The sequence below is a fragment of the Hyperoodon ampullatus genome (assembly GCF_949752795.1).
Source record: "Hyperoodon ampullatus genome assembly, chromosome: 10".
In the NCBI taxonomy this organism is placed as follows: Eukaryota; Metazoa; Chordata; class Mammalia; order Artiodactyla; family Ziphiidae; genus Hyperoodon; species Hyperoodon ampullatus.
In genome coordinates this window covers 65,635,496-65,655,201 of record NC_136923.1, presented here as the reverse complement: position 1 = coordinate 65,655,201, position 19,706 = coordinate 65,635,496, and the positions used below count along the sequence as shown (strand labels likewise).

Below are 19,706 nucleotides of genomic sequence, written 5' to 3'. Positions count from 1 at the left end.
TCTCCCTCTTAAGAGATTCCCGCCCTTCCGTGCATCCTTGTGCAGCCTTGTAAGGCCAATTCCTCAGCTGCCCTGTTCCGTTCCCCCCTCCCCTACTTAGAAAGGTGGCTCAGTCCTCCCGGCAAGCGACTCGCCGGCAGTTGGGCCAGGATGCGGGAAGTTTCTGATTGGCGGAGTGGCAGAAGCACCGGGTGAAAAGAGCTCCACTGGCGGCGCGCCCCAATCCGGGCGTAGCCAGCGCCGTACGGCAAAATGGTGGCCTCCAGGTATTTGGGACGCCCGGATGGGACAATTCCGCCCCCTGCAGGTCAGGGGGAAGGGAGCCGCAGACAATGTGGGCGGCATTGGAAGCCCTCGCGGGGCGGGTCTACCGTCACTTCCGGCCACGGGGGGGCGGGGGGGGACTGGATTCCGTACGACAATATGGCCGCACCCAGGTGCCTGTGGGCGGAAACTCCGCGGCTTCCGGTCCGGAGTAGGGCCTGCGGTGGGAGGGGGAAGGAAGACGGAGGGAACCATGCGAGGTTTTGAGATCAACGGCGAGGGTCTTCTCGAGCGACCGTTTCTGAGGTGGGGGCCGGACGGTGCGGGGAGCGAAGGCGGGGGCGAGAATGTCGAGGGAGAGGTACTGGGGGGTTCCGGGCGCTGAGTCTGAGGGGCAAGCTGTGGTACCTTCCTTCCTATCCCTGAAGGGGAGTGGGGCGGCCGGGGGGCTGAACTGGGGGAGGGGTACTTGGCGGGAAGCTCATCTAGGGGAAGGACCGGACTCAGGGCTGGAATCTGAGTGGAAGCAGGAGAGCCCAGTGTGGGGCTCACGGTCAGTTTCAGGTCCCAGAAAGAGAATGGGGAAAATTAGGGTGGGGTGAGAGGTAGGGGGCTTGAGGTGAAATATCTCCAACCTAACGCCCCGGTTTGAGGAGAGCCATCAGAGGGTAGAATATGGAGATAATTTAAGTAGGAGAAAGGGAAATGGATTGTTGTGAGGGAACCTTCTTCGCCTCAGAGAGTCTCGGAGTTGGGGTGATCCTTCAGGATGGAGTGAGGGTGTGGATTTGATGTGAGAGCGAAAGGGGAAAACACCTGAGGTGGTGCCAGCGGGGGTGTGGTATCTGTTCGAGGGGATGTCAAGGAAATCTGGAGTGCAATGTGAGAGGTCGTCCAGGGGTTGAGAGGAAGAATCAACTTGCCAACTATGAGAAATAGTGGGGAAATGCAACTGAAAGACCGGATATCGACGTGAGGGGTGGAGCTGGGGGTGGGACTTAAGGTTTTCAGATGGTTTGGGGCTCCCACAGTAAAGGGCCCCCAAAACATATGGTACTAATGGTTGCTGAAGATAGGCAGTGAGGACACTGTTGGGCATGGCTGGGTGTTTTGAAACCCAAGAAGACTGGAAAATGTGTGAGATGAAGGGATGGGGCTATGCTGGAGGGGCTCTGTCTGAGGCCCCATCCCCTTCCAGCAGGAATTACGAAATCCCCAACACTTCCTCCCTCCGGGGGATTTGATCCCCCATGGCCACCGCTAACAGCATCATCGTGCTGGATGATGATGACGAAGATGAAGCAGCTGCTCTGCCAGGGCCCTCCCACCCACCCCCCAATCCGGCCTCACCCAGGGCAGAAGCCCCTGGCTCCTCCCAGCCCCATGGGGCTGGAGGAAGCAGTAGTTCGGGCGGCAAGAAATGCTACAAGTTGGAGAATGAGAAGCTGTTTGAAGAGGTGAGCTTTAGGGGAGAAGATTCTTGTACCCCAGGGAGGGGGATGGCTGACTGGCTCTCCTGTCCTTTCTTCCCCACTAACCCCACCTCGCCTTCTTTCTCTCAATCCCATCCCTTGTCTCTTTCCCCCCTCCCTTTTTCTCCTGAACCTTCCAGTTCCTTGAACTGTGTAAGACGCAGACGGCGGACCACCCTGAGGTGGTCCCGTTCCTCTATAACCGGCAGCAGCGGGCCCACTCTCTGTTTTTGGCCTCGGCGGAGTTCTGCAACATCCTCTCTCGGGTCCTCTCTCGGGCCCAGAGCCGGCCAGCTAAGCTCTATGTCTACATTAATGAGCTCTGCACTGTTCTCAAGGCCCACTCAGCCAAGAAGAAGCTGAACGTGGCCCCAGCTGCCACCACCTCTAGTGAGCTCTCTGGGAATAACCCTCCCGCAGACCCCTCCTCGGACCCCACAAGTGCTGAGACCACTGCCTCTGAGGCCCCAAGGACCCATGGTTCCCGGCGGCAGATCCAGCACTTGGAGCAGCTGCTGGCACTCTACGTGGCAGAGATCCGGCGGCTGCAGGAAAAGGAGTTGGATCTCTCAGAATTGGATGACCCAGACTCCACTTACCTGCAGGAGGCGAGGTTGAAGCGTAAGCTGATCCGCCTCTTTGGGCGGCTGTGTGAGCTGAAAGACTGCTCTTCACTGACAGGCCGGGTCATAGAGCAGCGCATACCCTACCGTGGTACCCGCTACCCAGAGGTCAACAGGCGCATTGAGCGGCTCATCAACAAGCCAGGGCCTGATACCTTCCCTGACTATGGAGACGTACTGCGGGCCGTAGAGAAGGCAGCTGCTCGGCACAGCCTTGGCCTCCCCCGGCAGCAGCTCCAGCTTATGGCTCAGGATGCCTTCCGAGATGTGGGCATCAGGTTACAGGAGCGTCGCCACCTTGATCTCATCTTCAACTTTGGCTGTCACCTCACAGATGACTATAGGCCAGGTAGGCATTAGTGAGATGCTCCTTGGTAACCCTCATTCGTCAGGTGTGTGGTGGAGGGGGTGTCTCTCTAGTCCCTGCTTCTAGGGTTCTGGGTGAGTACACTGACTTTATATCTTCCCACATAGGCATTGATCCCGCACTGTCAGATCCTGCCCTGGCTCGGCGCCTGCGGGAGAACCGGAGCTTGGCTATGAGCCGGCTGGATGAGGTCATCTCCAAGTATGCAATGATGCAAGACAAGAGCGAGGAGAGCGAGAGACAGAAGAGAAGAGCGCGGCTCCCCCAAGCCACCTCTTCCCACTCTGCAGACCCCTCCAAAGCCTCCTTGGATTCTGGTGAGGTATCGAAGGGAATACACCCTTCAGAGAGACCTTGTCCTTCCACTGCACTGGCCAGGAGGGAGTACGTGGTGACTGATCATGGCGTGTGCAGAAGGAACGCAAGAAGCAGCCCCTCTGGGGCAAGGGATTCCTTAGAGAAACTCCTTTGTCCCCTGCAGGGCCCTAGTGGGATGGCATCCCAGGAGTGCCCTACCACCTCCAAGGCTGAGACCAATGATGAAGATGAGGAAAGTGATGAGGAGGAGGATGAGGAGGAGGAAGAGGAAGATGAGGAGGAGGAAGACGAGGAGGCCACAGATTCTGAAGAAGAGGAGGATTTGGAACAGATGCAGGAAGGTCAGGGGGACGATGAAGAGGAGGAGGAGGAGGAGGAAGCAGGTATGTCAAGGAAACAGTCTTCTCATCGGTTCCCTCTACTCTGTTGGGCATGAGCCCCCAGTTTGAGATCCTTCCCTTCTTCCTCTTACTCTTAGTGTCCTCTCAGCAGTTTTCTTTCCCCTAGCTCTTTTGGTACCCCTCCCCTCTTTTCTTCTTTTCCAGGGAAGGATGGAGATAAGAGCCCCATGTCCCCACTACAGATCTCCACTGAAAAGAACCTGGAACCTCGCAAAGGGATCAGCGGGTCGTTGGGGGAGCAGCAAAACAAAGGCCTCACAGTGTCACCATCTTCACTGGCAGAAGAGCCCCCGGCCCACTCCAGCGTAGTTGCTGAAAGCAGTGAAGAGCACCTTGAGGAGTTGCCCCTGGAGGAAGAGAGCCCTATGTCTCAGCTCTTTGAGCTAGAGATTGAAGCCTTGCCCCTGGATACTACTCCTTCCCCTGAGGAGAGGGACGTTTCCTCTTCCAGGAAGCAATCAGAAGACCCCCTCACCACTGTCTTGGAGAATGGAGCAGCCATGGTCACCTCCACTTCCTTCAACGGAGGCGTCTCTCCTCACACCTGGGGAGATTCCAGTCCTCCCCACAAGAAATCTCGGAAGGAGAAGCAAACGGAAGCCGGGCCATTAGGAAAGAGGTAACAGCAATAAGGAGGAGAAAGAGGGAAGCCAAGGAGGGACTGGGGGGGCTTTCTCAGAGGAATACTGTGGAACGGAGTCTGCGGGGAGAAACTGGATGCTCCCCCTCCAGCCTCAGTCTCCACATACCCTTCCACCCACATATGTTTCTGTCTCTAGCTATGTGGAAAGGCAAAGGGCAGTGCATGAGAAGAATGAGAAGAAGACATATACCCTGCCCAGCCCGCCTTCCCCCTTGGCTTCCATGGCTCCAGTTGCCGATTCCTCCACGAGGGTGGATTCTCCTAGCCACGGCCTGGTGACCAGCTCCCTCTGTAGCCCATTTCCAGCCCGGTTGTCCCACACCCCACAATCACAACCCTCCAGGCCTGGTACTTTTAAGGTAAGAGAGGGAGGCTGTGTTTCCTGACTTCATTCTCTTTCATTGTTCAGTTTGGGGTTCTCTGTCTGCTGCACTCATCACCTCCTCTCTCTCTTTTCCCACCCCCAGTTTTTTTTTTTTTTTTTTTTTTTTTTTTTTTTTTTTTTTTTTTGCGGTTTGCGGGCCTCTCACTGTTGTGGCCTCTCCCGTTGCGGAGCACAGGCTCTGGACGTGCAGGCCCAGTGGCCATGGCTCACGGGCCCAGCCGCTCCACGGCATGTGGGATCTTCCCGGACTGGGGCACGAACCCGTGTCCCCTGCATCGGCAGGCGGACTCTCAACCACTGCGCCACCAGGGAAGCCCCACCCCAGTTTTTGATCTCTGATAAGTCCTTCCCTTGGCTTCTCGTCCGCTGTGTTCCAGACCTCTCTGACTCTCTGTCTCTCACTCCCCTGCAGATGAGTGTGGCCACACAGTGCGATCCAGAGGAGATCATCGTGCTCTCAGACTCTGATTAACTGCCTCCCCCTCCTCCCTGCCTCCAAAATGTTTTGGGATAGTATTTGGAGGACGGTGGGAAGCAGACGACTGAGGAAGGGATGGACTGAGCTAATTGCCTTTTGGTGGTTTCTTTAAAAAAATAAAAAGCTTAAGTTTTACACAGAAACGTTAATAAACAATAAAGTTCTTTTCTTATTGTATCCCTGTCTTTTCCTTGTCCCGCTCTCATCAGCTGGTGATTGGCACGAGCTGTTCTCTGGCTCAGGGTTAGCCGTGCCCCCGGGATAGCCCTAGATCTGTCCTTTCCAGCTGCCTTCGGTACGCCTCTCGCGGAGTTTTTCTCGCCCTCAGGCCTTCTCCTTGCCCTCTGCCACGCGCTGAAAAAATGTACTTCAGCCTCCTGAACGCGCTTTACTTTCTCACTTTGAGCGGTAGCAGTAAAAAGGCCAATCACGGGCCGACTCAAGGTTATTTAGCCAATCCAGGCCCGGAGGTAGGGGGCGGGGTTTCAGGGGGACTGTCAGAAGCTGGGAGACCGGGGCGATTAGATCCCGCAAACCCGCTAATGGCCACAGCTCAGGGGCGGGGCCCAGGTAGCGACGGCCTAGACCCATCGCCAATGGGAAGAGGCAGGCTTACCGAATTAAAGGGGAATGAGAGCTTCGGCCGAACCGAGTCCTGCGTCCTCAGCGGCGGAAGAGACCTGGTACCCTTAAGGTGGAAGGAAGAAGCTGTTCTTTAAAGGAGAAGTGGCCGAGTCGGCCGAGTATTGCCCAGCGGGTCGGGCGGGGTTCCCGCCTGTGCCTTTAAAGCCTGAGGGGCGGGAGGCGGAGCGGAGGCGGAGGGCGGAGGGAGTCGGCGCAAGATGGCGGCGGGAGGGGCCCAGGCTGCGGCTCTGGCCGCCGAGTGAGGGGCGGGGGGGGCCCGGGGGCGCGCGGCCCGGTAAGCGGGGACGCGCGGGGTTGGGGGGCGCCTTCCGGGTGGGAGAGGAGGTCGAAGTAACGCTTGGGGCGGAGCAGAAGGGGGCGGGGCCCGATGTGGGCGGGGGCAGATAAGGGGCGGAGCCCAAAAGCTATGGGCGGGGCCGAAATGGGCGGGGTTAGGGATAACTGGGGGCAAGGGGCGTGGCCAGCGAGAGAGCCGGGGGCCATGGCCTAAAGGGAAGTGGAGAGAGGGGTGGTTTTCAACACTAGAGCCAACCTGCCCCCCTCCCAAGAAAAGGGTACAAAACCCCAGAAGGTAAATTTTGGAAAGTCAGGCTCTCAGGCAAATGGGAATTTCTGAGGGGAGGCACCCGACTCCCCAAGAGCACCTTATTTGTGTAATGTCCAAGGAAAGAGCACTAGATTTGGAGTTAGGACACCTGCGTTTGTGGGTGCTGCCACTTAATGGTGTAACCTTGGATAATCTCTTAATCTTTCTGAGCCTCAGTTTCCTCATCTGTCAAGTGGGGTTGAAAGGAATACCTACCTTATAGTGTCTCTGTGGGGAGTTACTCAGATAATGTGTGAACATGTTTTTAAACTGTAAAGGGCTGTGTCATTATGGGATGTTATCATTCTTCTCTCTTTCTTTCCAGAGACCCCCCCGGCCGCCCTCCTCCTTCCCTTGTTCCTGTGGCTGGGGGGGTACCCCTTCCTTCCATACCATGGAGCCATCTCCTCTGTCTCCCAGCGGGTCAGCACTCCCCCTGCCTCTATCGCTGGCCCCACCACCACTGCCCCTGCCTGCAGCGGCAGTGGTGCACGTGTCCTTCCCCGAGGTGACCAGTGCCCTCTTGGAGTCTCTCAATCAGCAGCGGCTGCAGGGCCAGCTCTGTGATGTGTCCATCCGAGTGCAGGGACGGGAGTTCAGGGCTCATCGTGCTGTCCTGGCTGCCTCTTCCCCTTACTTCCACGACCAGGTCCTACTCAAGGGCATGACCTCCATCTCGCTGCCCAGCGTCATGGACCCAGGCGCCTTCGAGACTGTCTTGGCTTCAGCTTATACTGGCCGCCTGAGCATGGCTGCTGCTGACATTGTCAACTTCCTCACAGTGGGGTCTGTGCTCCAAATGTGGCACATCGTGGATAAGTGCACTGAACTCCTCCGAGAGGGCCGGGCCTCAGCCACCACCACCACCATCACCACTGCTGCAGCCACATCGGTCACTGTCCCTGGTGCTGGGGTCCCCTCAGGGAGTGGGGGCACCGTGGCCCCTGCCACTGTGGGATCCGTACGCTTCCATGCCTCCAGCCGGGCCAGTGAGAATCAGTCCCCCAGCAGCAGCAACTATTTCAGCCCTCGGGAGTCCACTGATTTCTCATCTTCCTCCCAGGAGGCTTTTGCAGCTTCTGCAGTGGGCAGTGGGGAGCGTCGAGGAGGTGGCCCTGTATTCCCCGCCCCTGTGGTTGGCAGTGGGGGGGCTACCTCTGGGAAGCTGCTGCTGGAGGCAGATGAGCTGTGTGATGACGGTGGGGATGGGAGGGGTGCAGTGGTCCCTGGGGCTGGGCTCCGCCGGCCCACCTATGCACCCCCCAGCATTGTGCCGCAGAAACACTGGGTATATGTGAAACGGGGTGGAAACTGCCCAGCACCAGTGCCCCTCGTTCCCCAAGACCCAGACCTGGAAGAGGATGAGGAGGAGGAAGACTTGGTGTTGACCTGTGAGGATGATGAAGATGAACAGCTGGGGGGTGGCTCCGGGGTGCCAGCAGGGGGAGGACCTGAGGCTACCCTTAGCATAAGTGACGTCCGGACCCTCTCTGAGCCTCCAGACAAGGGAGAGGAGCAGGTCAATTTCTGTGAGTCCTCCAATGACTTTGGCCCCTATGAAGGTGGGGGTCCTGGGGCAGGGCTTGATTCAGGGGGACCAACCCCTTCCTCCTATGCTCCCTCCCATCCTTCGAGGCCCCTGCTTCCACTGGACATGCAGGGCAACCAGATCCTAGTCTTCCCATCCTCTTCATCCTCCTCCTCCTCCTCACAGGCTCCAGGCCAGCCACCAGGGAACCAAGCTGAACATGGGGCAGTGACCCTGGGGAGCACATCGGCAGGGGCCCTGGGCATGCCGGGTGGCACCGGCGGGACTCCTGGAGGGACAGGCAGTGGGGATGGAAATAAGATCTTTCTGTGCCACTGCGGAAAGGCCTTCTCCCACAAGAGCATGCGAGATCGCCATGTGAACATGCACCTCAACCTGCGGCCCTTTGATTGCCCCGTGTGCAACAAAAAGTTCAAGATGAAGCATCACCTGACAGAGCACATGAAGACACACACAGGCCTCAAGCCCTACGAGTGCGGCGTCTGCGCCAAGAAGTTCATGTGGCGAGACAGTTTCATGCGCCACCGGGGACATTGTGAGCGACGGCACCGCCTAGGCGGCGGGGGCGGGGCCGGACCCGGACCCGGGGGGACCACCGGGCCAGCCTTGCAGCCCAAGAGAGAGTCCCCCGGCGGCGGGGGCAGCGGCGACGAGGCGAGTGGGGCCACGCCCCCGTCCAGTCGACGGGTCTGGTCCCCGCCCAGCGTCCACAAGGTGGAGATGGGCTTCAGTGGGGGCGGAGGAGCAAACTGAAGAGGCGAGCTACTGGGGGTAGCTTTCCGGGAAGAGGGATTAGGGATCACTAGCCAGGGGCGCTGTGGCCCGTAGGTGATCTCCCAACACACTTACTGTCTTCCTATCTCTATGGACTTGTATATATTCTGGAGAGGGAACCGCCTCGCACCATGGGCCACCCCTTTCTACTCCTCAGCCCCTCCTCCCTAAAGTGTCACCGGAACTCAGCCCTTCCTCCCCTTCAGATGGGTACACTGAAGCCCCAGCTCCCGAGTAGGGCGCAAGTGGTGGCGGGGGGGAGGGAGAGGAGGTTTGCTGAGCATCCTGGAGTCGCTGGGTCGAGGGTCAGGTGGTTGTAGTCTGTACCTGAAGTCTGTGTTTGCGTAGTTGTGGGGACCAGGTCTTTGAGCCCCACCCTTGTCCTAGAACATACCCTGCCCCCCAAAAGGATGTGCCCCTTATTTCTACCCTAATCCCTCTTCCTCCACCTTGGGGGTCCCCCAACTCCATTCTCACTGGGGAGTGGGGGAGTGGAGACAAGGAGGGAGTAAGTCGTAGGAGTACAAGGGTTTTATTTTAAATCTTATTTTTTTTTAAACGGTGATTAAAATATTTATTGGTCATTTCATTTGCCTTCCCGACAACCCCTATGTGTTTGCTGGGGACCTGGCCCAGGTCGGGGAAGGTGGAGTAAGGGTTCTCAGGGAAGTGGATTCGGGGTTGGGGTGGACAGGAGGGGGTGCCTCTGGTGTGGGAAGGCTCCCGGACTCTGTGGTGCTGGGTGGTTCAGGAGGGCTGGGCGGGGCTGAGTTCCCCAGATCAGAACTGGAGAGGATGTTCCGGGATCCCTGCCCAGCTCGCGGAGGAAGCACCTGCCTCCCCCGAGCCTTCCCCTAACCGGAGCGGAGATTTCCTCCGCCCCTCCTGCCGGCCTTTGGAGGAAAGTGAAAGTGAAAGGGGGAAGAGGCGGCTTCGGAGCTGAGAAGATCGCGGCGCCATGAAGCCCCTGTCCCTGCTCCTCGCTGTGGCTCTGGGTGAGCGAACCCCGCGACTCTAAGCCCAGGGAAGCGGTGGGAGGTGTCTGCCACCGTGGGTCTGGGGGTGGGGTGGGGGAGGTCGGGTCACCTGACGTTGGGGCCGTCCCCTCACTCGCGCCCCTCCCCCCCAGGCACGGCGACCGCCGTCTCGGCGGGACCCGCAGTGATAGAGTGCTGGTTCGTGGAGGATGTGGGCGGGGGCCGGTTGTCCAAGAAACCCGCTGCACTGCTGCTGCGCCAGAGCCCGGAGAGCCCACCTCCCCGGCCGGACCTCGACCCAGAGCGCTACCTCAAAGTGCATGGTGAGTCATGCCGGACTCGCTCCCAACTCTGTCGCCTCCACCGAAACCCCCTGCTCTTTAGGTCTCACAGTGACCTCGGGCCTCAGTTTCCCCCTCTGTAAAATGAAACTGGATCACTTCTAAATCTCTCGCTACCGGGTAGTCCGTACCTTTAAAATTCCCTGGACGCTGCCCTCCCCGCCCCTTTCCTGGCGGAGATTCTACGGCAGCAACTTCTCTCTCTGCGCTCACAGACCCCGCGGGCACCCTCCTGGCCGCCTTCAGGCGGTACCCGCGGGACGCCCCCGCGCCGCGCTGCGAAATGAGCCACTACGTCCCGTTTCCTGCCTCGGAGAACTGGGTCAGCGGCTTGACCCCGGAGCAGAGCTGCCCGCGGGCCCTGGATGGGAGTTGGCTCATGGTCAGCATGTCCAGCCCGGTCCTCAGCCTTTCCAGCCTCCTTCGACCACAGTCCGAGCCTCAGCCGGAGCCGGCTCTCATCACCATGGCAACAGGTAGCTACCGAGGGGAAGTAGAGATAAACGGGTAGATTCTAAGGGTCCAGATCAGCCGTTAACTCGCTATGTGGACTTGAGCGAGTCATTTCCCTAGTCGGGTCTCAGTTTCTTTATTTATAAATCGAGGCAGTTCAGCTAAAGTTAAGATGTCTCTACCGCTTCTTCTAGTCCCAGCCTAGTTTAAACAAAAGTGCGGTTTGGGGCGGGGCTTTGGAGCCAGGCTGGGGTTCCTGACACCCGACCTTAAGAAACTCGCTAGGCGACGGAGTTGGGAGGGTCTCAGAAGCAGGAACTTTTGCACCTTTCCTCCTAGATCTTGCTAGGCTCCCCCACATTTGCGGTTCACCCAGTTTAAAAAAACAGGCTTCGCGCCCCACCCGCGCCCACATCCGGCACTGCGGCAACCAGCAAAGCACAGGCTCTTGAGCTCAAGCGCGTCGACCTCCCCTGACAGCCCCTTCCCTATGGCGCGTGATGATGCCCTGACTCTGTGGTCACCGAATGGTGGGCTTGAGTGCGTGGAAGGGAAGCGGCAGGAGATCTAATGGTTCCCGCTGCAAGGACCACTTACTGCATTGTGTGACGCGGTTTGAGGCCCAGGGGTCGGGCACCTTGCTGGGCTGGGGCGCAGGGAGGGAGTGGGCCGATAAAGCAAGAACGGGGAAGATCTGACCGGGATTTGGGATTTCTCGGAGGTCCTCTCGGGAGGGTGGGTAGGATATTAACAGAGTCCTCGGCTTCCTTCAGTCTTGTGCGATTTTATGGAAACAATACAGCCTGACCGGCTGGTCAACCCCAGCCGAGCCCTACACCCTCCCTTCCCCAGTACCTTCTCCCTGCCACCCTCATCACTGAGAGAGAATCACCCACAGGGCTCAGCACCCACCCTGAAACCCTCACATCTGCCTACACCTCCATTCTTAGTCCCCAGACCTCGCTGTGGGCAGGGGCAGAGGCAAACTGCTCCTTGTGGGGACAGTAGCTCTCTCTAGTGGGCAGGAATATTTCCCAGGCTGTTGGCTTCACAAGGTGGGGTGAGAATGTCCTTTTCTCTCTGAATCTGCTTTTCCAACTGTAAAATGTGGACGGTTATTTCCCATCTGCCTTCCCATTGTTGTAACAATCAAGCGAGACACTTTGTTAATTTATTCACTGATTAAATATTTATTATTACCAAGAATAAATTAGGGCCCAGTAGTTCTCAGTCCAGGCTGCAAATAAGAATCCTTTTGGAGGTTATACTGAAATCCGAGTTTTACTCCAGATGAATTAAATCAGAACCTCTGGGGTGGCCTTGGGTACTTTTAAGGGTCACAAAGGTGATCGGATGTAGAGTCTACTCTCAGGAAGGTTCCCATCAGATTTGTCATGGGTAGTTGTAGAGTAGAAAGTGACTTGTACCATAAAAGAAGTGCAGATAGGGAGCCATGGGCGTGTGCCCAGGAGAGAAAATTATTGCATCTCACCCATCACCAGGGGTGAAAACTAGTTGCTGTGCTCAGTCCTCCTTTTCAAGCATTCCTACTTGATTAGGGATTTAAGAATATGAAAGTTGTTGTTTCAATGTAAAATTAAAAATGAACTCTTTCCAGGGTCACAGATCATCAGTAATTTTGCTAGTATGCATTTATACTTTATTTCTTACCAAATTAGTTGTCAAATACTCTAAAATGTTTCTTGAGAAATATACTTTCGTAATATACTTGTGTGTATAGTATTTAATTCTCATCATTCTTTTAAAATTGTTATAGAAAGTTTCAGTGACACACTAGAGAACAGTAAAATGAACCCCCCATATACCAATTATCTACTTGTATAGTTATTACATTTTACCAAATTGTTTTACCTATCCTCCCCCAAACTTCTATTGTTTTTTGGAAGTATTTTTAAGTATATCCCATTGTATTATTTTACTCATAAGTACTTCAGTAAGCATCTCTATTATATAAGGACTCTAACAACCCCCCCCACACAATAGCATTATCATACCTAACAAAACAAACAATAATTCCTTAGTATCATTTAACTCTTGGCTCATATTAAATTTTTCCCGATTGTCTCAATGATGTTATTTTACAGTCTATTTGCTTGAATCAGGATCAAAAAGAGGTCTATATATTCTATTTGGTTGTTGCAGCTGCTTGGGCTGCCATAACAAAATACCATAAACCAGGGGGCTTAAACAATAGGAATTTATTTTCTCACAGTTCTGGAGGCTAGAAGTCCAAGATCACGTCCAAGATCAAGGTGCTAGCAGGGCTGTTGTCTGGTGAGAACTCTCCCCTTGTGGTTACAGATGGCTGCCTTCTGGCTGCGTCACCACGTGGAGGGGAGAGAGAGAGCTGCGGTGTTTCTTCCTCTTCTTATAAGGGCACCGGCTCTATCAGGTTAGGGCCTACCTTTATGACCTCATTAACTTTATCACCTCCTCCTAGTCCCTACCTCCAAATACAGTCACATTGTGGGTTAAGCCTTCAACATTTGAATTGGGGGGGGGGTTGGGGGAGGGAGAACCACAGACATTCAGTCTATAACAGTTTTGTCTCTCTTTTTAAATTTATTTATTTTTGGTTGCCTTGGGTCTTCGTTGCTGCATGCCGGCTTTCTCTAGTTGCGGCGAGTGGGGGCTACTCTTCATTGCGGTGCGCGGGCTTCTCGTTGCGGTGGCTTCTCTTGTGGAGCATGAGCTCTAGGCGCACGGGCTTCAGTAGTTGTGGCGCACGGGCTTCAGTAGTTGTGGCTCGCGGTCTCTAGAGTGCAGGCTCAGTAGTTGTGGCGCACGGGCTTAGTTGCTATGCGGCATGTGGGATCTTCCTGGGCCAGGGATCGAACCCTTGTCCCCTGAATTGGCAGGCGGATTCTTAACCACTGCGCCACCAGGGAGGTCCCAGTTTTGTCTCTTAAGTCTCTTATTTGTAATTGCCCCACCCCTTTAAATGCTATTGATTTGTCATTTGTTCTGTAGAAGTTCCCACATTCTATATTTGACCAATTGTTTCCTCATCCTGTCATTTCCCTTGTTCCTTTTCCCTCCATATTTCCTATAAATTGGTAGTTAGAGCTAGAGGCTTGATTAGATTTGGGTTTAAATTTTTTCAGTAATATTTTATAATAGTTTTTACCATTCACTTTTTAACAGAAAAGCATAAGCCTATATAATACAAGCTGAAAAACAGGTAGAAATTTCCTTACCAACAGGTTCTGGCTTTGTTGTGTTTACATTTGTATTTTTACAGAGTCCAGGTTGTGGGATGCAGGTCTAAAATTGCTTCATAAACCCATATTAAAGAGCACTGTTAGCTTAAGGTTGAACTGTAAAACCTTTAGGTTTTGTTTATTAATCCTACGGATTGATTCTTACAATTCAAAACTGTATTTTTGGATTTTAATAAACTAAATGAAATTGCTTACTTTTTTTTACTCTATTGAACAAAAACAATCCCATGAAGTTCAGAGAAGTTTAACCTTGTAGGCCTTAGAAGCTAGGATTAAAAATTACACAAAAATAGGGAATTCCGGGCTTCCCTGGTGGCGCAGTGGTTGAGAGTCTGCCTGCCGATGCAGGGGACACGGGTTCGTGCTCCGGTCCGGGAGGATCCCACATGCCGCAGAGCGGCTGGGCCCGTGGGCCATGGCCGCTGAGCCTGCGCGTCCGGAGCCTGTGCTCCGCAGCAGGAGAGGCCGCAATGGTAAGAGGCCCGCGTACCACAAAAAAAAAAAAAAAAAGGGAATTCCTTGTCAGTCTAGTGGTTAGGACTCTGCACTTTCACTGTCGAGGGCCTGGGGTTCAATCCCTGGTTGGGGAGCTAAGATCCCATAAGCCCCGTGGCATGGCCAAAAAAAAAAAAAAATTACATAAAAATAACCACAAGAGAAAAAAATTACTTCTACCTGGAAGACCCAGACACTTCTGGCAGTGGAACAGATCTGAAGGACATGAAGTAGTTAGATGTTGGAGAAAATGAGGGAGGGACATTGGAAACTGAAGGAACCAAAGCAAAGAAAAGCCCAGTGACTAGAGTTTCTACTGGTCACAAGAAAGGGATTCTATGTGGCTGGTTCTTAGGGTGCAAGAGAAGTCTGGAAGGATGGGTTGGGGGCTGGATTACCAAGTACCCTGAAAGCTGGAGTTTATAAATGATAGTGAACCATCATAAGTTTTGTATGTGTGTGTGTGTGTGTGTGTGTACCATTTTTCCAAAAGCCTGTTATTTTACTTGATTCCTACAAAAGGTAGGCAAGGATTAGATCATTGGACTAATGGGGAAAATAGAGATTAAGTCCTTTTCCCAAGATGCCCAGCAAGTCCATCATGATGATGATGACAGTAATGAAAATAGTAACAGCTAAGCATTTTCTATATGCCAGCTCCTGTTCTAAGCACTTTATAGGCATAATCTTATTTATTCCTCTCAACAACCGTAAGAACTAGGTACTGATGTTATTCCCATGTCACAGATGAAGAAATAAGAGACACAGAGCAGTTAGGTAATTTGCCCAGGGACACACAACTTGTAAGAAGCAGGGCTAGGAGTTGAACCCCAGGCCATCTAGCTCCAGTGTGTGCCTTTAGTTGCTGGCTTCCTAGGTAGCTGGGAGTTTTAAACAGGCAAGTGCCCAGATCAGACTTGTAGCCACGCTATTTGGTTTTAGTGTGGAGGATGAAATGAAAGGGAGAGAGATACTGATAGAGGATAGGGAGACCTGAGAGGAGGCTGTTGTAATTGTCCAAATGTATATTGATAAGAACTTGAGTAGGAAACATGTAAGATCTATTTGGGAGACAGAATTAGGGCCTGGTGGGGATAGCACATAGCACATTATATTTGGCAATCTGTCTCCTACACAATGTGAGGGCGGGGGCTGCCTGTCTTGTTTACCACTCTCGTCAACCGTGAACATCCTAGGTGCTCAATAAATATTAGTTGAATGAATTAGTTAGAAGCAGGAGTCTTAGGGACTCCAAATGCTTGCCTTTAGTGCTTGGGGGCTGGTGGTGATCATTGGTCAAGGCAGGGAAGATGGGCATTGGAGCCGAGTGGGGAAATGTTCTAGAGATGCTATTGAGTTGGGGCACGTTACGTTTGTCTGGCAGATGGTTGACTGTAATCACAGCAAACACTTTTGTAGTCATACTGTGTTCCAGGCACTGTTCTAAGCAGCTTTCATATATAGATGTCTTTGTTATCCAGAATCAGGAACTGCATACATCTGAGTAGCAGGTGTTAAATGATTTAACCTTCACTACAACCCCATGGGATAGGTACTCTCATCATTATTATCCCTATTTAGGAGATTCGGAAACTGAAGAGTAAAGTAACTGTTCCAAGGCCATATAAATAGCTGCAGAGTGGGGATTAACCAGGGCAGCCAGGCTCCAGGCACTCAACCAGCACATACTGCCTCAGTAGAGCATAGATGTCTGTGTTCAGGTCTAGTCTAGAGCCAGAACCTTCCAGAGTCAGTAAATACTCTGCATAGCACCATAGGGTTGACAGTCATGAGTCATCACTTCTTCACCAGCAAACTAAGAAGGGCCTGGCTCTTCAAAGGTGGGCGTGGAGGCTGGTGGGCTGGTTCAGGTTGTGTCAGAGCATGCTCAGATCCCGCTGACCCCAGAGCTGGTGCAGCACAGGCTGTGTGTTCCGAGCAGCCTTCAAGGGCTGTACCCACTCACTGCCTCTATTCACCGTGAGACCTCTCTGCTCACTCTGAGTCTCACTGGGTCCCACCCAGTCCCAGGGCAAAGGGGATTTGCAGGGAGGGCTGGGAGATGGTGAGTGTCAGAAGGGAGGTGTCCTCAGAGGGGTGGGTAAATTAGAGTCGAGTCCCCCCCCCGTAACTCCATTTCTCTATTTTTTTCTCTTTCTTCCTCTCCCCCTCCCCACCTTCCTCTCCCCATCTTCCCCAGCTGTGCTGACTGTCCTCACTCACACCCCCACCCCTCGCATCCGAATGGGACAAGATGCCTTGCTGGACTTGAGCTTTGCCTACACGCCCCCCTCCCCCGAGGCTGCTACCTCTCTGGCCCCAGGTCCCCCTCCCTTTGGGCTGGAATGGCGACGCCAGCACCTGGGTAAGGGGCACCTGATGCTGGCTGCGACTCCTGGGCTGAGTGGGCAAATGCCAGTTGCCCGAGAGGGGGCGGTGGCATTTGCTGCTTGGGATGGTGATGAGCCCCTGGGGCCATGGACTGGAAATGGGACCTTCTGGCTGCCTGCAGTGCAGCCGTTCCAGGAGGGCACCTATCTGGCTACTGTACACCTGCCATACCTACAAGGACAGACCACCCTGCAGCTTGCTGTACAGAGTGAGTGAGGGGACAGGGGTCTCTGTGGGTAGAGGGTGATCACTGGGATTATGGGGACACCGTGATGGGGGAAGGATGGTGGAGAAAAGGGTGCTGGGTGAGTAGAGGGAGATAGATTGGGGGTCCCTGAGAGTCAGGGGGGCAATGGGTAGAGGGTCCCTGGGAATCTGAGCGGCTTTGGGATGAAGGTTTCCAAATCTGAGGGAGTAGGGGTCCCTGAAAATGGAGGCTTTGGCATGGAGATTCCTGTGAAACACCAATGGGGAGATGGCGGGTTCCCCATCCTGGGAGGAAAAAACCCAAACCCCTCAGTATTGGGGAAGCCAGAGGGCACACTGAGGGCCTCTGAGAGAGGACAGTGTAGATTGATTCCCCCATGCTGCTTTCCTACTCTCTCCCCAGAGCCCCCCAAGGTGACCCTGACACCAGCACCTCTTATATGGGCTGCCCCCAGGGAGGCACCCCCGGAGCTGCTCTGCCTCGTGTCCCACTTCTACCCCTCCGAGGGCCTGGAGGTGGAGTGGGAGCTCTGGGGTGGCCCAGAGGGTCGCTTTCAGAAGGCCAAGGGGCAGAGGTGGCTCTCCGCCCTGAGCCATCACTCAGATGGCTCCGTGAGCCTCTCTGCACACCTGCAGCCACCCCCGGTCACCACCGGGCAGCATGGGGCACGCTATGCCTGTCGTGTCCACCACCCCAGCCTGCCTGCCTTGGGACGCAGCGCCAAGGTCACCCTGCAGGTAGCTGGTAAGAGCCTGGAATATGGAGAAATGGGGAGGGGGTGGGGAGAGATGCCTGGTAATTTCAGACTCATTCTTGCCCCTTCTGCCTGCCAGGTCTCTCTGGCCCCTCTCTGGAGGATGGCGTAGGCCTCTTCCTGTCTGCCTTTCTCCTCCTTGGGCTCATCAACGTGCTGGGCTGGGCCGGTGAGTGTAAGCCCCACCCAGACTGGGACCCTTGACTGGCAGACATTCTCTTCCTCCTCCCAGAAGAAGTCTGACACCCATCCCTCTGCCCTTCTACTGCCCCATCCCATCCCTTCTAAATTTCTCTCCACAGCTGCCTACCTGGCAACTTCCAAGGATTCAGTGGAAAAGGTAACGACACTCTACCTTCCTTATTTTTCCCTTCTCATTTTATCCCCTCTGCCCAACTCCTCACCCAGGAGGGAGGCTGCTGGCTTGGTGGGCAGAACCCAGACTTGGAATTCACACAGACCTGCATTAAATTCTGCCATCTCAAACATGCTACACCTCCGTTTCCTTGGGTGTAGGGGGAAAAAACTGCTTAGGCAGTGCTGTCCAATAGAATTATAATGCAAACCACATATGTAAATTTAAATACATAATCTAGGGACTGCATTAAAAAGGTAAAGAGATATCTAATATATCCAAAATGTTATCGTGGCAACATGTAATCAGTATAAGAAATTATAGTGTTTTTTCCATTCTAAGTCCTCAAAAACAGGAGTTTATTTTAAACTGGCAGCACACCTGAATTTGGACTAGCCACATTTCAAATGCTCAACAGACACAAGTGGGTGGTGGCTACCCTACCGGCCAGCAGAGCCTCAGAGGGCTCTTGGAATGATTAAAAGAGAAAGGGCATCTCCTCTGGAAGATGCAGGAGCAAAAGCACTTGGCACAGTGCCAGGCTTAAAACAGAGAATGTTAGCCTCTTTCATCTGCCATCCTCTGTGCCCATGATGTTCATTTGTCTCTGGATTGACCATGAGCACTTCACCCTGCCCCGAATTCCTCACCTCCTTTTTACTTCTCTTCCAGAAAACACAGTGAGGCCAACTCACCACCATCCTGGGGAAGCCACCATCATCTCTGGTCTGAGCCACTGTAGTAACTCCCCCAAATTGTATACCCTTGGTTCCTGCCCCCTCCAGTCTCTCTCCAGTGAGCAGCTGCTTTCTGAAAAGATACAAGACATTCACCTTCTTAGGGCTCTAGAGCAGCGGTTCTCAAAATTTTTGTTCTCAGGACTTCTTAAAAATTATCAAGGACCCTACAGCGCTTTTGCTTATGTGGGTTGTAAACTATAGATATTTATAGAACTTAAAACTGAGAACAATTTAATACACAGGAAGACACAAGCACACGTTCCATTAGCTGTGGGGACGATGTCAATACACGTCATGTAGCTTCAGGAAAACACTGTACTTTTTTTTTTTTTCCCCCGTACGCGGGCCTCTCACTGCTGTGGCCTCTCCCGCTGCGGAGCACAGGCTCCGGACGCGCAGGCCCCCAGCTGCCATGGCTCACGAGCCCAGCCACTCCGCGGCACGCGGGATCCTCCCGGACCGGGGCACGAACCCGTGTCCCCTGCATCGGCAGGCAGACCCTCAACCACTGCGCCACCAGGGAAGCCCCACTGTACGTTTTTTAGAGAATGAGAATGAAAAGGCCAATAACAGTTTGGGATTGTTATGAAAATAGCCTAAACTTCGCATACCCCCTGAAATAGTCTCAGGGACCTCTGGGACAGAAACGGGTGCTCTAGAGGCAAAATCCATTCTTCTTGTCCTGGCTTGTGTATCCCTGCGCTCCAGGCACTGCTTACCTCTTCAATCCCGCCTCGTGTTCTCTCCGGCCCTCTTCTCAATGCTCATCACACCTATGGCTGATCCTTTTCTTCAATAGCCTCCCACCCTCCCTGGGTCCCAGAGCGCTGTTCCCTCTGCCTGGTCCACCCTCGGCCTTCCTGGGCTCCAGACCAGGTCAGCCTTGTCATTCCCTCAGATCGCCGCGTATCCCTCTTGTGCGGTTCACCACGGTTGTGTTTAAGTGATTGTGCGAGTCGTTGTTAAATGCTTGTCTCCCTGCCCGGACTGTCGGCTCCTCGAAGGCGAGGATGAGCCTGTCCGTCCCTTGGTGTATCCCCCGCGCCGGCACAGGGCCTGGCGCCCGCTGGAGTGCGCTCAATATAAGAAGTTAGTCTTTTTGCGTCCTAAGTATTCAAAAGCAGGTGTTGGATCAAATAACTATTGGAGGAAGGAAGCAGCGGCTCGGCTTAGGGACCTCCGAAGGTCAGGACGGTCGGCCAGACCGACGCGGGGAGCGGGTCTAATCGTATGGGAATAAACTTG

General features: G+C 54.1%; 3 protein-coding genes across 4 annotated transcripts; all 3 read left to right on the top strand.

Annotated features, from left to right (window-relative positions):
* Positions 1-517: 517 nt before the first annotated feature.
* On the top strand, positions 518-5,128 carry DAXX (death domain associated protein; the record flags this gene model as incomplete). 2 transcript variants are annotated; one of them, XM_079713645.1, is made up of 8 exons in its annotated part: positions 518-570; positions 1,532-1,721; positions 1,877-2,708; positions 2,834-3,048; positions 3,208-3,427; positions 3,590-4,064; positions 4,225-4,447; positions 4,886-5,128. In XM_079713645.1, 8 exons carry the CDS (start codon positions 518-520, stop codon positions 4,943-4,945), a joined length of 2,268 nt encoding a protein of 755 aa, XP_079569771.1. In that variant the 3' UTR covers positions 4,946-5,128. The 2 variants fall into 2 exon arrangements, with proteins under 2 accessions (XP_079569771.1, XP_079569772.1); XM_079713646.1 differs by lacking the exon at positions 518-570 and having other exon boundaries at positions 1,515-1,721; positions 4,243-4,447.
* A 1,433-nt stretch (positions 5,129-6,561) lies between these two features.
* ZBTB22 (zinc finger and BTB domain containing 22) lies at positions 6,562-9,086 on the top strand. Its single transcript, XM_079712567.1, has one exon. The coding sequence runs from the start codon at positions 6,577-6,579 to the stop codon at positions 8,482-8,484; it is 1,908 nt and encodes a 635-aa protein (XP_079568693.1). The 5' UTR covers positions 6,562-6,576; the 3' UTR covers positions 8,485-9,086.
* Positions 9,087-9,463: 377 nt separating this feature from the next.
* Positions 9,464-17,570, top strand: TAPBP (TAP binding protein; the record flags this gene model as incomplete). The annotated part of the gene is made up of 6 exons (XM_079712336.1): positions 9,464-9,500; positions 9,635-9,805; positions 10,039-10,299; positions 16,214-16,612; positions 17,015-17,356; positions 17,446-17,570. 6 exons carry the CDS (start codon positions 9,464-9,466, stop codon positions 17,568-17,570), a joined length of 1,335 nt encoding a protein of 444 aa, XP_079568462.1.
* Positions 17,571-19,706: the final 2,136 nt, after the last annotated feature.